The sequence below is a fragment of the Haliotis rubra genome, unplaced genomic scaffold (assembly GCF_003918875.1).
Source record: "Haliotis rubra isolate DU_JTF1 unplaced genomic scaffold, ASM391887v1 Scf230, whole genome shotgun sequence".
Taxonomy (NCBI): domain Eukaryota; kingdom Metazoa; phylum Mollusca; class Gastropoda; order Lepetellida; family Haliotidae; genus Haliotis; species Haliotis rubra.
In genome coordinates this window covers 1,196,783-1,211,391 of record NW_025766337.1, presented here as the reverse complement: position 1 = coordinate 1,211,391, position 14,609 = coordinate 1,196,783, and the positions used below count along the sequence as shown (strand labels likewise).

The 14,609-nt window shown below is 37.4% G+C and overlaps 2 protein-coding genes across 3 annotated transcripts in view; both read right to left on the bottom strand.

The window, feature by feature from the left end:
• The window catches only part of LOC124278064 (ankyrin repeat domain-containing protein 1-like), a 104,142-nt gene extending 102,173 nt beyond the window's left edge, over positions 1 to 1,969 (bottom strand). For both annotated transcript variants that reach the window (XM_046713819.1, XM_046713820.1), the window contains exons 1-4: positions 1,735 to 1,969; positions 1,055 to 1,089; positions 587 to 644; positions 318 to 352 (exon numbers count right to left, since the gene is read on the bottom strand). In XM_046713819.1, the coding sequence (XP_046569775.1) occupies positions 318 to 352; positions 587 to 644; positions 1,055 to 1,084 (123 nt within the window). In that variant the 5' untranslated portion in view covers positions 1,085 to 1,089; positions 1,735 to 1,969. The remainder of the gene's footprint in view (positions 1 to 317; positions 353 to 586; positions 645 to 1,054; positions 1,090 to 1,734) is intronic.
• The window catches only part of LOC124278065 (interaptin-like), a 280,656-nt gene that overhangs the window by 251,804 nt on the left and 14,243 nt on the right, over positions 1 to 14,609 (bottom strand). The window contains exons 8-11 of the mRNA XM_046713822.1: positions 3,938 to 3,986; positions 3,724 to 3,761; positions 3,488 to 3,536; positions 2,999 to 3,033 (exon numbers count right to left, since the gene is read on the bottom strand). Coding sequence (XP_046569778.1) covers positions 2,999 to 3,033; positions 3,488 to 3,536; positions 3,724 to 3,761; positions 3,938 to 3,986 — 171 coding nt within the window. The remainder of the gene's footprint in view (positions 1 to 2,998; positions 3,034 to 3,487; positions 3,537 to 3,723; positions 3,762 to 3,937; positions 3,987 to 14,609) is intronic.

Below are 14,609 nucleotides of genomic sequence, written 5' to 3'. Positions count from 1 at the left end.
TAGTGTAGAAAACACGTCATTAAATATTAGTAGCCAAATTTAGTTGTCTTGGAGGACTTAGCGAACGACAAGCATTGCACACGCACGCACCCACGCACGCATGTACACGCACTGATTTAACTTTTTTTTCTCCCGGTCATCCCATAAACCAGAGTTATACACAAATTATAACATAAGATTAGTAATCAGTATAATCATTCATTAATTTCGCCTGCGCTGTTTACTTAATGAGAAACAGCTGTAGCCGCTCCAATTTCTCTGGTAACATTGGAGAATCACAGTGACATGACAATACCAGAAGAAATAGCAATACTTACTTCTTGGTTCAATTCACGTTGCTTTCTCATTTCATCTGGAGATAATGAAAAGTCAGTAGATTATTTATCTTTCCAGACTACAACTCCTCACATCTATTTTTCTGGACATGATATAACTCTTCATTTGTACACATGGTCGAGTTAGTCAGCCTCCTAGGATGTCTCAGAATGTCATTTGTAAGTAAACACACAAGTGCAAACCATAGAAGAGCACAGGTGGTATTCGTCTCATGTAACTCACATAAGTTTGTTTATTGCATCGGACATACCTTGCAGGTTTTGAGTTTCTTCGGTTTGTTTCGCTTGTGCAGCTTTAATAGTCTTCATCTGTAACAAGAAATGTTATCCACACTTAACTGTAATGACCGGTGTACCATTCTCGATATTTTGATACGTACATGTACATATATTTATGCTACCTTCACTATCTGAATGAAATACAGTGTTACGCATGGTACTCAGAATATGTGCTAAAGTATCACATGAGTGGCATATTGTGAAGTTATCAGTATATTTTGATGGGGATTTGTAACCAATCATACGATATTAACAAGGAGAAGATACATGGAGGGTGGATTAAGTTCGGGATGGATTGTAAAACGTTCGCTTATTGAGACATATCCTTTTGTGTAAACTGCCATTGCAACACAGTTTTTCAGTTGACAATCAAATCTGTGTTCTGTCGTGTCAAGTCTTAGTTATATTAACGTCATTTTGAAATTATAAATGGAACTTACTTCAGTCTTCATTTCTTGTACGGCTGTCATTTGATCTGAAGGTAATCAAAAGTCATAAGAGTATTTATAATTTCATGATTTCACATCTATAACTCTTCATAACTGACTGAGTTTAGTTTTACGCCGCTTTTAGCAATATTCCAGCAATATCACGGCGGGGGACACCAGAAATGGGCTTAACACATTGTGCCCATGTGGGGAATCGAACCCGGGTCTTCAGCGTGACGAGCCAACGCTTTAACCACTATGCTACCCCACCGCCCAACTCTTCATAAGTGATCACGGATATAAAAGCATGCTTGAAACAGTATTTCCTTAACAATATAACAAGAGACAAAAGCCGTTAGTGCTACGGTTTCCCAATGCTTACCACACTGGTGAATGTAATCAGCACGGCTGCTGTGTAATTACACACCGAGGAAAAGACCAGTGTAGGTGTGTCTGATGTAACTCACATGTTTCTTTATAGCATCATTCATTCCTGGCAGTTGTTGACTTTGTTCAGCATAGTATCTGTATAAACCATTATTTCCTTGATACTTATTATGAACTGTCAGTGACCCCATATATGTGTGCGCAATACATGGAAACACTCATCAGAACAATGGTGTCACAGTAGTTCCAATATCGAAAGTGTCAAAGTGTCCTTGCTAAACATCAGCTCCCTTTCATCAACTCACCTGATTCTATTTTCTGGAAGTCTTTTTCCAACTTCCCAATCTGCAGATAATAAAAAACAAAATCCAGTTTACCATAATGTCAATAGTGAAGACGTTACATAACATCGACATGAAGTGTGATAAGCCAGTCTTCATCAACTATTATCCCCTGTGTCATATCCCAGTCCTTTAACGTGGTAGACCCTGGACCCATTCGCAAACGTATATGAAAGAGTAACAAGACTATGACGAGAGGTTGACGCGAATATGCCGAAAGCATTACAGTCTATGACGAAAGCATGACGGGAATATGATGCAATCATTACAGTCTATGACGAAAGGATGACGGGAATATGACGCAAGCATTACAGTCTATGACGAAAGGATGACGGGAATATGACGCAAGCATTACAGTCTATGACGAACGGATGACAGGAATATGACGTAAGCATTACAGTCTATGACGAGTGCAAGATCGATCTTCAACGACAGCATGAAGGATGTGTGACGACAGCATGGCAGTCATATTACCGGTATGACGAATGTAAGGCATGGATGTGATGACTGCAGGAGAAAAGTGTGAAGGTTATGTGACAGGAATGTGGAGAGTATATGACAAAGGCACCACGAGTGCATACCGTGTTGTGATATGGAATGAATGTGAGACTAGAGCACAACCAGGGTATGACAAGAGTATGGGTGGTGTATGAAATAAATATAACTTAGTCAACACTGTTAGTACTGAGTCAAGGTTTTGACTTGAAATTCGACCCTGCAGTTTGACTAGTTTGTAACCTTTTACCATAAACTTACCTCAATGTATAGATCTTCAACGTTTGCACGTTCACCTGTAAATATAATGAATGCTACTACTACTACTACTACTTGCGTATATAATAGACATACTGGAATTGAAATCCACAAATGAATTCTTTCTTACATCGTATATTGTACTATACATGTACAGCCAAGCACTAAATATACGCTCACGTGCTACGTCTGTGCCTTACTCTTGTAGTTCTTCTGTCAGTTTCTGCATCTGAAACGTGACAAAAAGAGACATTTCATATAAAGAAACTCATCTCAAGAACGTGAAGCAGCTGTTATTCATATAAAGGCATACTGCCAGCAATGAACAGTTGTCATTTGATAGCTACTTTCATACAAAATAAGGTATTATTGTGTTCGAGTTAGAGGTATCATTTTGGTTTTGATGTATCGCATATTTCAGATGTATCATTTAGTTTAGAAGATTCAGAATTCAGAGGATTAGTCCACAAGATACCTTTTCATTCAGGACTGCAACTTCCTCCATTTTACCTGGAAATATATATTAATATTACAACTGAGGCTGGAATTTCTTGATGTGATGTTTCAAAATCATGCATCACATATAGCTAAGAGATTAAGAGAGTTACCTGCCCTTCTAGCGATATCGTGTGACAGAACAGTCTGTGATTTCAGCACTAAAAGGTAAATCGACAGGGACTCGTCTGTATTGTTATGGAGTGCGGTTGGGCGCTTGGACAGCGTACTTTAGGCTCTCCCTCTACAGCCACGAGCTACCAGGCACGTTGGCAAGTTCTGAGATTGATGTGTACAAATCCAAACAAGCATAAATTCTGTTCCATCCTGTCCACGTAGTTAAAGACACAAGATAAAAATATAACAACAGTTTGTGCTGTGTGCTAAGGTAATACTTTGACCCCGGCTGAACTTCTACCATGGTAACAAAAGCACACACGACTTTAAGGTGATTATGGGTCAGTTGTACCTTGGGCATTTTGTTCATGCTTTTCAAGCTGCTCTTTGGCTTCGTCTCCCCTGAAAATATTTATAATAATTTATTTTCAATAATTTTTCAAAATATAGTTATTACATGCGATGTTTGTAGTTCACTGTTTACGTCACAAACATTGAATAAAATATTTGAGAACTAATTTGGGAAACATACGACACATGCTTTTCCTTTACGTTCATAAATACTTCCGTCTACAAGTCAGTGAGTACCTGGGCCATTAGGTCTGGTAACACTTCGTTCTCCAACCCTGTAAAAAGTAAGAGGTACTACACGGTTTAGGTTATAAACAGTCGTATCTGAGTCGGTGTTTCAACTGGTGAAAAGGTACATGTGTGATGGTAGACGTATTTTAACAGAATCATTTCGCATTGATCTGTCTGCAATTATTGCATATGAACACAAACAGGTAAGTGTGTTACTCACTTGCGATTTCAGATCTGTGCATATTGACTTTTTCATGCAGTTGACCAATCTGGAAACAGAAACGGTTTCCTTAGTTAGCAAGATATAAATTATCCAGCAGAGAGCTATATCATAAGGCTATATCATGTGTTAACTATAGAACATATAAGTTAGCCAGTAGAGTGTCAGGGTATATAAGGCTATATCATGTGTTTACTACAGGACATATAAGTTAGTCAGTAGAAAGCCAGGGTATATAAGGCTATATCATGTGTAAACTACAGGACATATAAGTTAGTCAGTAGAGAGTCAGGGTATATAAGGCTATACCATGTGTTAACTATAGGACATATACGTTAGCTAGTAGAGAGGCAGGCTATACAAGGCTATATCATGTGTTAACTATAGGACATATACGTTAGCTAGTAGAGAGGCAGGCTATACAAGGCTATATCATGTGTTAACTATAGGACATATACGTTAGCTAGTAGAGAGGCAGGCTATACAAGGCTATATCATGTGTTAACTATAGGACATATAAGTTAGCCAGTAGAGAGCTATATCATAAGGTTATATCATGTGTTAACTATAGGACATATAAGTTAGCCAGTAGAGTGTCAGGCTATACAAGGCTATATTATGTGTTAACTATAGGACATATAAGTTAGCCAGTAGAGAGTCAGGCTATACAAGGCTATATCATGTGTTAACTATAGGACATATAAGTTAGCTAGTAGAGTGTCAGGCTATATAAGGCTATATTATGTGTTAACTATAGGACATATAAGTTAACCAGTAGAGTGTCAGGCTATACAAGGCTATATCATGTGTTAACTATAGGACATATAAGTTAGCTAGTAGAGTGTCAGGGTATACAAGGCTATATCATGTGTTAACTATAGGACATATAAGTTAGCTAATAGAGAGTCAGGCTATATAAGGCTATATCATGTGTTAACTATAGGACATATAAGTTAGCCAGTAGAGAGTCAGGCTATATAAGGCTATATCATGTGTTAACTATAGGACATATACGTTAGATAGTAGAGTGTCAGGCTATACAAGGCTATATCATGTGTTAACTATAGGACATATAAGTTAGCCAGTAGAGTGTCAGGCTATACAAGGCTATATCATGTGTTAACTATAGGACATATAAGTTAGCCAGTAGAAAGCCAGGGTGTATAAGGCTATATCATGTGTTAACTATAGGACATATAAGTTAGCCGGTAGAAAGCCATGGTATATAAGGCTATATCATGTGTTAACTACAGGACATATAAGTTAGCCAGTAGAGAGCCAGGGTATATAAGGCTATTTCATGTGTTAACTACAGGACATATAAGTTAGCCAGTAGAGAGCCAGGGTATATAAGGCTATATCATGTGTTAACTATAGGACATATAAGTTAGCCAGTAGAAAGCCAGGGTATATAAGGGTATATCATGTGTTAACTATAGGACATATAAGTTAGCCAGGAGAGTGTCAGGCTATACAAGGCTATATCATGTGTTAACTATAGGACATATACGTTAGCTAGTAGAGAGGCAGGCTATACAAGGCTATATCATGTGTTAACTATAGGACATATAAGTTAGCCAGTAGAGTGTCAGGCTATACAAGGCTATATTATGTGTTAACTATAGGACATATAAGTTAGCCAGTAGAGAGTCAGGCTATACAAGGCTATATCATGTGTTAACTATAGGACATATAAGTTAGCTAGTAGAGTGTCAGGCTATATAAGGCAATATTATGTGTTAACTATAGGACATATAAGTTAACCAGTAGAGTGTCAGGCTATACAAGGCTATATCATGTGTTAACTATAGGACATATAAGTTAGCTAGTAGAGTGTCAGGCTATACAAGGCTATATCATGTGTTAACTATAGGACATATAAGTTAGCTAATAGAGAGTCAGGCTATATAAGGCTATATCATGTGTTAACTATAGGACATATAAGTTAGCCAGTAGAGAGTCAGGCTATATAAGGCTATATCATGTGTTAACTATAGGACATATACGTTAGCTTGTAGAGTGTCAGGCTATACAAGGCTATATCATGTGTTAACTATAGGACATATAAGTTAGCCAGTAGAGTGTCAGGCTATACAAGGCTATATCATGTGTTAACTATAGGACATATAAGTTAGCCAGTAGAAAGCCAGGGTATATAAGGCTATATCATGTGTTAACTACAGGACATATAAGTTAGCCAGTAGAGAGCCAGGGTGTATAAGGCTATATCATGTGTTAACTATAGGACATATAAGTTAGCCAGGAGAGTGTCAGGCTATACAAGGCTATATCATGTGTTAACTATAGGACATATACGTTAGCTAGTAGAGAGGCAGGCTATACAAGGCTATATCATGTGTTAACTATAGGACATATAAGTTAGCCAGTAGAGTGTCAGGCTATACAAGGCTATATTATGTGTTAACTATAGGACATATAAGTTAGCCAGTAGAGAGTCAGGCTATACAAGGCTATATCATGTGTTAACTATAGGACATATAAGTTAGCTAGTAGAGTGTCAGGCTATATAAGGCTATATTATGTGTTAACTATAGGACATATAAGTTAACCAGTAGAGTGTCAGGCTATACAAGGCTATATCATGTGTTAACTATAGGACATATAAGTTAGCTAGTAGAGTGTCAGGGTATACAAGGCTATATCATGTGTTAACTATAGGACATATAAGTTAGCTAATAGAGAGTCAGGCTATATAAGGCTATATCATGTGTTAACTATAGGACATATAAGTTAGCCAGTAGAGAGTCAGGCTATATAAGGCTATATCATGTGTTAACTATAGGACATATACGTTAGCTAGTAGAGTGTCAGGCTATACAAGGCTATATCATGTGTTAACTATAGGACATATAAGTTAGCCAGTAGAGTGTCAGGCTATACAAGGCTATATCATGTGTTAACTATAGGACATATAAGTTAGCCAGTAGAAAGCCAGGGTATATAAAGCTATATCATGTGTTAACTATAGGACATATAAGTTAGCCAGTAGAGAGCCAGGGTGTATAAGGCTATATCATGTGTTAACTATAGGACATATAAGTTAGCCGGTAGAAAGCCATGGTATATAAGGCTATATCATGTGTTAACTACAGGACATATAAGTTAGCCAGTAGAGAGCCAGGGTATATAAGGCTATATCATGTGTTAACTACAGGACATATAAGTTAGCCAGTAGAGAGCCAGGGTGTATAAGGCTATATCATGTGTTAACTATGGGACATATAAGTTAGCCAGTAGAAAGCCAGGGTATATAAGGGTATATCATGTGTTAACTACAGGACATATATGTTAGCCAGGAGAGTGTCAGGCTATACAAGGCTATATCATGTGTTAACTATAGGACATATAAGTTAGCCAGTAGAGTGTCAGGCTATACAAGTCTATATCATGTGTTAACTATAGGACATATAAGTTAGCCAGTAGAAAGCCAGGGTATATAAAGCTATATCATGTGTTAACTATAGGACATATAAGTTAGCCAGTAGAGAGCCAGGGTGTATAAGGCTATATCATGTGTTAACTATAGGACATATAAGTTAGCCAGTAGAGAGCCAGGGTATATAAGGCTAAATCATGTGTTAACTATAGGACATATAAGTTAGCCAGTAGAGTGTCAGGCTATACAAGGCTCTATCATGTGTTAACTATAGGACATATAAGTTAGCCAGTAGAGAGTAAGGGTATATAAGGTTATATCATGTGTTAACTACAGGACATATAAGTTAGTCAGTAAAAAGCCAGGGTATACACGGCTATATCATGTGTTAACTATAAGACAAGAAATTAGCCATTAGAATGCCAGGGTGTATAAAGCTATATCATGTGTTAACTATAGGACATATAAGTTAGCCAGTAGAGAGCCAGGGTGTATAAGGCTATATCATGTGTTAACTATAGGACATATAAGTTAGCCAGTAGAAAGCCATGGTATATAAGGCTATATCATGTGTTAACTACAGGACATATAAGTTAGCCAGTAGAGAGCCAGGGTATATAAGGCTATATCATGTGTTAACTACAGGACATATAAGTTAGTCAGTAGAAAGCCATGGTATACAAGGCTATATCATGTGTTAACTATATGACATATAAGTTAGTCAGTAGAAAGCCAAGGTATATAAGGCTATATCATGTGTTAAGTATAGGACATATAAGTTAGTCAGTAGAAAGCCAGGGTATATAATGCTATATCATGTGTTTACTACAGGACATATGTGTTAGTCAGTAGAAAGCCAGGGTATATAAGGCTATATCATGTGTAAACTACAGGACATATAAGTTAGTCAGTAGAGAGTCAGGGTATATAAGGCTATATCATGTGTTAACTATAGGACACAGACAGTTGGCAATGCAAATGTGTTTATTAAACAGTTTCGTATGCGGGCTATTGATATGTTTAAGCAGGAAAGGCATTCAACTATTAATGAAAGTTCTAGATAAGATTCATATCGTCAATTTAAGTCGTTGCTTGATCCAGAGTGTTATCTTGCTCACCTTCAATACAGAAATATTCGCAATGCTTTTATACAGTTTAGATTAGGCCTTAATGATTTATTATTTAACCGTGGAAGGTATGCTGAAATACTCATTACCTGACATTATGCCCTTCCTGGTTAAAATGTTCAATCGAGTATTTGATACAGGTAGTTTTCCTTCCGTATGGGCGCAATGTATTATTATCCCATTATATGAAAACGGAAATGCACAAAATCCTGACAATTATAGGGGTATTTCTCTGACTAACATTCTAGGTAAAACTTTTACGTCTATTATCAACAGTAGGTTAAGACAATGGTCGAATATGAGAGATTTAATACCGGAACCTCAAGCAGGATTTAGAAAGGACTACTCAACATTTGATCATATATTTACCTTGTATGCTATTATTGAGATATATTTATCCTTTAGCAAGCGAAAGTTGTATGTAGCTTTTGTAGATTTCAAAAAGGCGTTTGATTCTGTAGATAGAGGTAGAATGTGGAAATGCTCAAGAAATATAGGTTTGAGAGGTAAAATGTATGGTATCATAAGATCGATGTATTCCAATGTAAAGTCATGTGTCCGCTGTGGCTATGGTGTAAGTGACTTTTTCGATTGTCCTGTCGGTCTGCGTCAAGGATGTATTTTAAGTCCTTTACTTTTCTCCTTTTTCATAAACGAAATATATTTAGATATCATGAAGTCTGGTAAACACGACATCCAACTTTCTCCCTATGTAATCGAACTTTTTATGTTATTATTTGCTGATGATGTCATTCTTATGTCCAGCTCTGTAATTGGTCTTCAAAATCAAATAGATATACTCCCAGCGTATACAGATAAGCGTATGGCAGTTGAGTGTGAATCTAAATAAAAAAAACATCGTTATATTCCGTAGAGGTGGTCCTTTGTCGCCTAGAGAGAAATGTTTTTTTTAAAGATAAACGTATGAATGTTGTGAATGATTATCAATACCTTGGCATATTGGTTACCCATACGCTGAATCTGAATAAGTCCGTACTTAACCTGGCGAGGAGACCAAAGAAAGCTTTTTTACAACTTCACTCTGTTGTTCCTATGCTCGGTCTTGTTCCACCGACTATTTACTTCAAATTATTTGACTCTCAGATACAACCGATTTTACTGTATGGATCTGAAAAATGGGGTTTTAAAGAGTATTATACCATAGAAACAATTCATTTGCTTGCCTGTAAACAGTTTCTAAATGTTGGTTTGTCAACACCAAATGTTGTGGTTTATGGTGAATGTGGGAGGCTCCCATTGTACATATAATCTTACTGTCGTTGTTTAAAATATTGGTGTAAAATAATTAATATGCCTGAACATCGTTTACCTAAAAAAACTTTCAATATGCTTTTACATCTTGATTATCTTGGAAAGAATAACTGGACATCTCATATTCGCACCATAGTATTTACATATGGTTTTGGTTGTATTTGGTTATCACAGACAGTTGGCAATGCAAATATGTTTATTAAACAGTTTCGTATGCGGGCTATTGATATGTTTAAGCAGGAATGGCATTCAACTATTAATGAAAGTTCTAGATATGATTCATATCGTCAATTTAAGTCGTTGGTTGAGCCAGAGTGTTATCTTGATCACCTTCAATACAGAAATATTCGCAATGCTTTTATACGGTTTAGATGAGGCCTTAATGATTTATTAATGAACCGTAGAAGATATGTTTCTATGTAAAACAAAAAAAGATTATGTCCATTCTGTTACATTATTGAAGACGAATTCCATTTTATGTTTATTTGTCCTGTATATTAAAATCTAAGAAATAAGTATCTACCGTAACTGTCCTTATCTCAAATCAACCTTAATGTATTGTCTTCCTTACTTTCCTGCAAAGAACCTCCAAAAACAACACAACGTTGCTCTCTTTATCTACAATGCATTTTTGTTAAGAAAAGAATTGATTAGTTAGAAAGTTGATTATATATGCCATTGTCAAGATGTATCTTTTCTGTATATCGGCCTACGTCCTTTCATACAATAAAGAATTGATTTGAATTAAATACAGGATATATAAGTTAGTCAGTAGAGAGTCAGGGTATATCAGGCTATATCATGTGTTAACTACAGGTCATACAAGGTAGTCAGTAGAAAGCCAGGGTATATAAGGTTATATCATGTGTTAACTATAGGACATATAGGTTAGTCAGTAGAGAGTCAGGGTATATAAGGCTATATCATGTGTTAACTACAAGACATATCAGTTAGTCAGTAGAGAGTCAGAGTGTATAAGGCTATATCATGTGTTAACTATAAGAGATGTAAGTTAGTCAGTAGAGAGTAAGGGTATATAAGGTTATATCATGTGTTAACTACAGGACATATAGGTTAGTCAGTAGAGAGTCAGGGTATATAAGGCTATATCATGTGTTAACTATAAGAGATGTAAGTTAGTCAGTAGAAAGCCATGGTATATAAGGCTATATCATGTATTAACTAGAGGACATATAACTTAGTCATTAGAGAGTCAGGGTGTATAAGGTTATGTCATGTGTTAACTACAGGACATATAGGTTAGTCAGTAGAGAGTCAGGGTGAATAAGGCTATATCATGTGTTACCTACAGGACATATAGGTTAGTCAGTAGAGAGTCAGGGTATATAAGGCTATATCATGTGTTAACTACAAGACATATAAGTTAGCCAATAGAGAGTCGGGGTATATAAGGCTACATCATATTTTAACTATAAGAGATATAAGTTAGTCAGTAGAGAGTAAGGGTATATAAGGTAATATCATGTGTTAACTACAGGACATATAGGTTAGCCAGTAGAAAGTCAGGGTATACACGGCTATATCATGTGTTAACTTTAAGACAAGAAATTAGCCATTAGAATGCCAGGGTGTATAAGGCTATATCATGTGTTAACTACAATATAGTCGATAGGAGGACAAGGTATACTTGACTATGTCATGTTTTATGAGGCAGTTCACCTGTTATGCTTTTTAACTGTAGAACAGTGGAATAGCGTGGTTTTCTATGTCTACATGTTGACATGTTGTCAACCAAGTCAGCGAGCCTGACCACCCGATCCCTTTAGTCGCCTTTTACGACATGCATGTGTTACTACACGGGTTGTTAACTTAAGACATATATGTATATAGCCAGTACATATCCAAGGTATACGAGGCCAAGTCATGTTTTATGAGACAGCTCACCTGTTATACATTACATTCAGGGGAATGCAGTGGTTTTCTGTATCTAGACATGTGTTACAACCCTATAGGCATCTCCAGTGACACTGGAAACTGTTGAATGATATGGGAATTTCTAGCTCTTTTTTATATAAGGGGAGCTAGCTATTGTCTCTGATCTCACATCTGATCTCAAGTCACCAGAAGAAATCATCGTGTGTGATAATCACACCGTCTGTGCTCAGTTACAAACTGATTTACTCTTCCTGAGAGGCGAATATTACCACCATTGTCTGTATTCCTATAATCTTGAAGCATTTTCAACAATGAAACTAATTCTCAGAAAACTACCTCTAACATTTAATTTCCTGAAACTTGTTTCTGATCCACAGGTTTATGCATTGTCTCGTGTAGTCTTCCTTGTGGTCTCAGGAGCTATCCGTAGGAGTTATCTCCCCTGACGTGAGCGTGGAAAACTCACAGGGTGCCTTAGTAAGGATTCCGGGCGAAGGGTGTGCGAACTTCTACCTTAGGTGGAAAGGTTACCCATTACCATAACTAATAATACTTCAAACTCGTGTAGGCTTGGTGGACCTAGATTACCTCTTACTCTTACCAATAGACTATCACCTCCTGCTGATCAGTGGGAAATAAATGAGACCTTGATGTGTGTTGAATATGTGTGTATTACTCTATTTCACTTTTTGTCCACATTTACCAGAAATCCTAAATTCCCGAACAATTCTCGCAGATATAGGGAGTCATTCAAAGAGTCATCTACCCTGGCATTTAGAGACAGAACATCGTCCATACATGCATTAGTTCTTAAGCGTTATAGATGTAGATATGCTTCTGCCAAAGATGTTATAATCGTGAATAGCCAAGGAGCAAATGATGTCCCGTACGGTATGACTCTGAGCTGGATTATTCCCCCGTTGACAGAAGATATACCTGAGTGTCGGGATAGATAGGCTAGTGTAGACACTTAAGGAGATCATGGAATCCCATATGGAAGTTATCTGTCTGAGGTTCTACATAGACTCCATCCAAAATTGGGTGGTTGTCTCAGACATTACCGGTTTAGGATCTTCAGAACAATGATCATTCCGAGGTCTTTTGAATCTTTTTCGGGTGCTAGGAATATCGGAAGGAAGAACCTTAGACGATAGGTTCAACTGCGACAGTTTTCTTGTCCAAGAGCCTGTCTATCAATGTCATCGCAGCTGAAAACCTGGGATCCTGGAGCTGATAGCCAGACCCTGTTGGAGGTGACATTGAAGAAGGTCTCTTGGCAAACTGCTGATGCTTCACTGGTCGGTTGCTGAGAATGCTGGCATCTATTTCTGATAACTGTTGTGCAGAGGCCTTGCTTCTGCTGTCTGTGGCATTTGCTGTCTTTCCTGGCTTGGAACCTCTCCCCATATCCTCTGGATGTGGTCTTCAACTTGCTCTTGCTGTTCTGCCGACGCCCCAAACCTTTCTTTTGGGGGCCCTGTGGGTCGTATTCCTGGTGGGGCCCCTGCCAATAGGGCTTGCTTTGCTGGAGTCCTACACAGCAAAAATAACTTGGTTTCCGGACCCCGGAAACCTAACGGAAACAAAATGGAAACTTACGTTTCAACTAGGTTTCCGGAACGTTTCTCTACATTTCCTTCAAGTTTCCGGAAAACGGAAACTTACAAATTACCCAGAAACCGGCATGGCTCCAGTGCGTTTCCGTTACCCAGAAACCGGCATGGCTCCAGTGCGTTTCCGTTACCCAGTTTCCAGTAAGGCTCCAGTGTGTTTCCGTTACCCAGTTTCCAGTAAGGCTCCAGTGCGTTTCCGTTACCCTTTTTCCTGTAGGGCTCCAGTGCGTTTCCGTTACCCAGATTCCTGTATGGTTCCAGTGCGTTTCCGTTACGCAGATTCCTATGAGGTTCCATTGGGTTTCCCTTATCCTCTACTTTCAGATGGTTTCATATACATTGTATTTACTTAGTTCAATTATGATTCCCTGTGAATTTCGTTTCTATTAATCACATTTACCATGTTCCATAAGTTTCAGTAAATCAGAATCTGTATGGCTCCATTTGGTTTCAATCATTAGTATTCAGGGATTACCATATGTCCATAATAAATTATGATTATTCAACTAAATTAACTGTAGTTGAAATGAGTGTATTATATATTTGAATGTATTAGGTCATATATTTTATTCATGATACATTGAAATATAAAATAAACTCATTTCAACTACAGTTACCTCAACACCACATGGACATAGAAATAAATAAATACAAAATCAGGCATGTCAGTCGATTTCTCTTTATTCATCATAAACATATCATATCTATGTTTCAATGTTACAATTAAACATTGACACAAAGCACACACACACAGAGAGAGAGGGGGGGTCACAGGCCCTATGGATTTGAAATTTTGTCTGAGTAGTAGTTTGTTCAAATAAATATTATGGAGGGGTTGGCATTTTTTAATTTGAGGGACATTAATTTTTAATCTTAGTCTCAGAAACAACAAATTTAGATGTTCTTGTCCTAAACAGGGTGACTACAGGAGATAATTGAATGTACATTTAGACATTCCATCCTATTCCTAAGACCTTTAGGTGGTTGGAAAGCATCTTGTTGGATGGTGTCGCAATTGCAAGTTCTTCATTTTTGCTGCTGGAACTTCAGACAACACTGGCGATGTCAATTCTAGGGTTAGGACTGCAGCCACCTTCTGTGTTCTTTCCTCTGCCCAGCTAGATTCTTCAGGAGGTGTTGGAGTTTCTGGGGGAAAAAATGAAATTCTTGCACTGCGAAGGTTATGTCGAACATTTATTCTTGAGAGCGGCACTTGTTCTAATTAGATAATGGCACTTTACGGTGAAGGGTAATGACATGTGATAAGGAAAGTTATTCTATTACAAGTATATAGCGATGTGATAATATGTAGCACATCATGTCAGTGACTCAGGGTGTTTTAAACTGGTGTCAGGAAGTGTATAAAC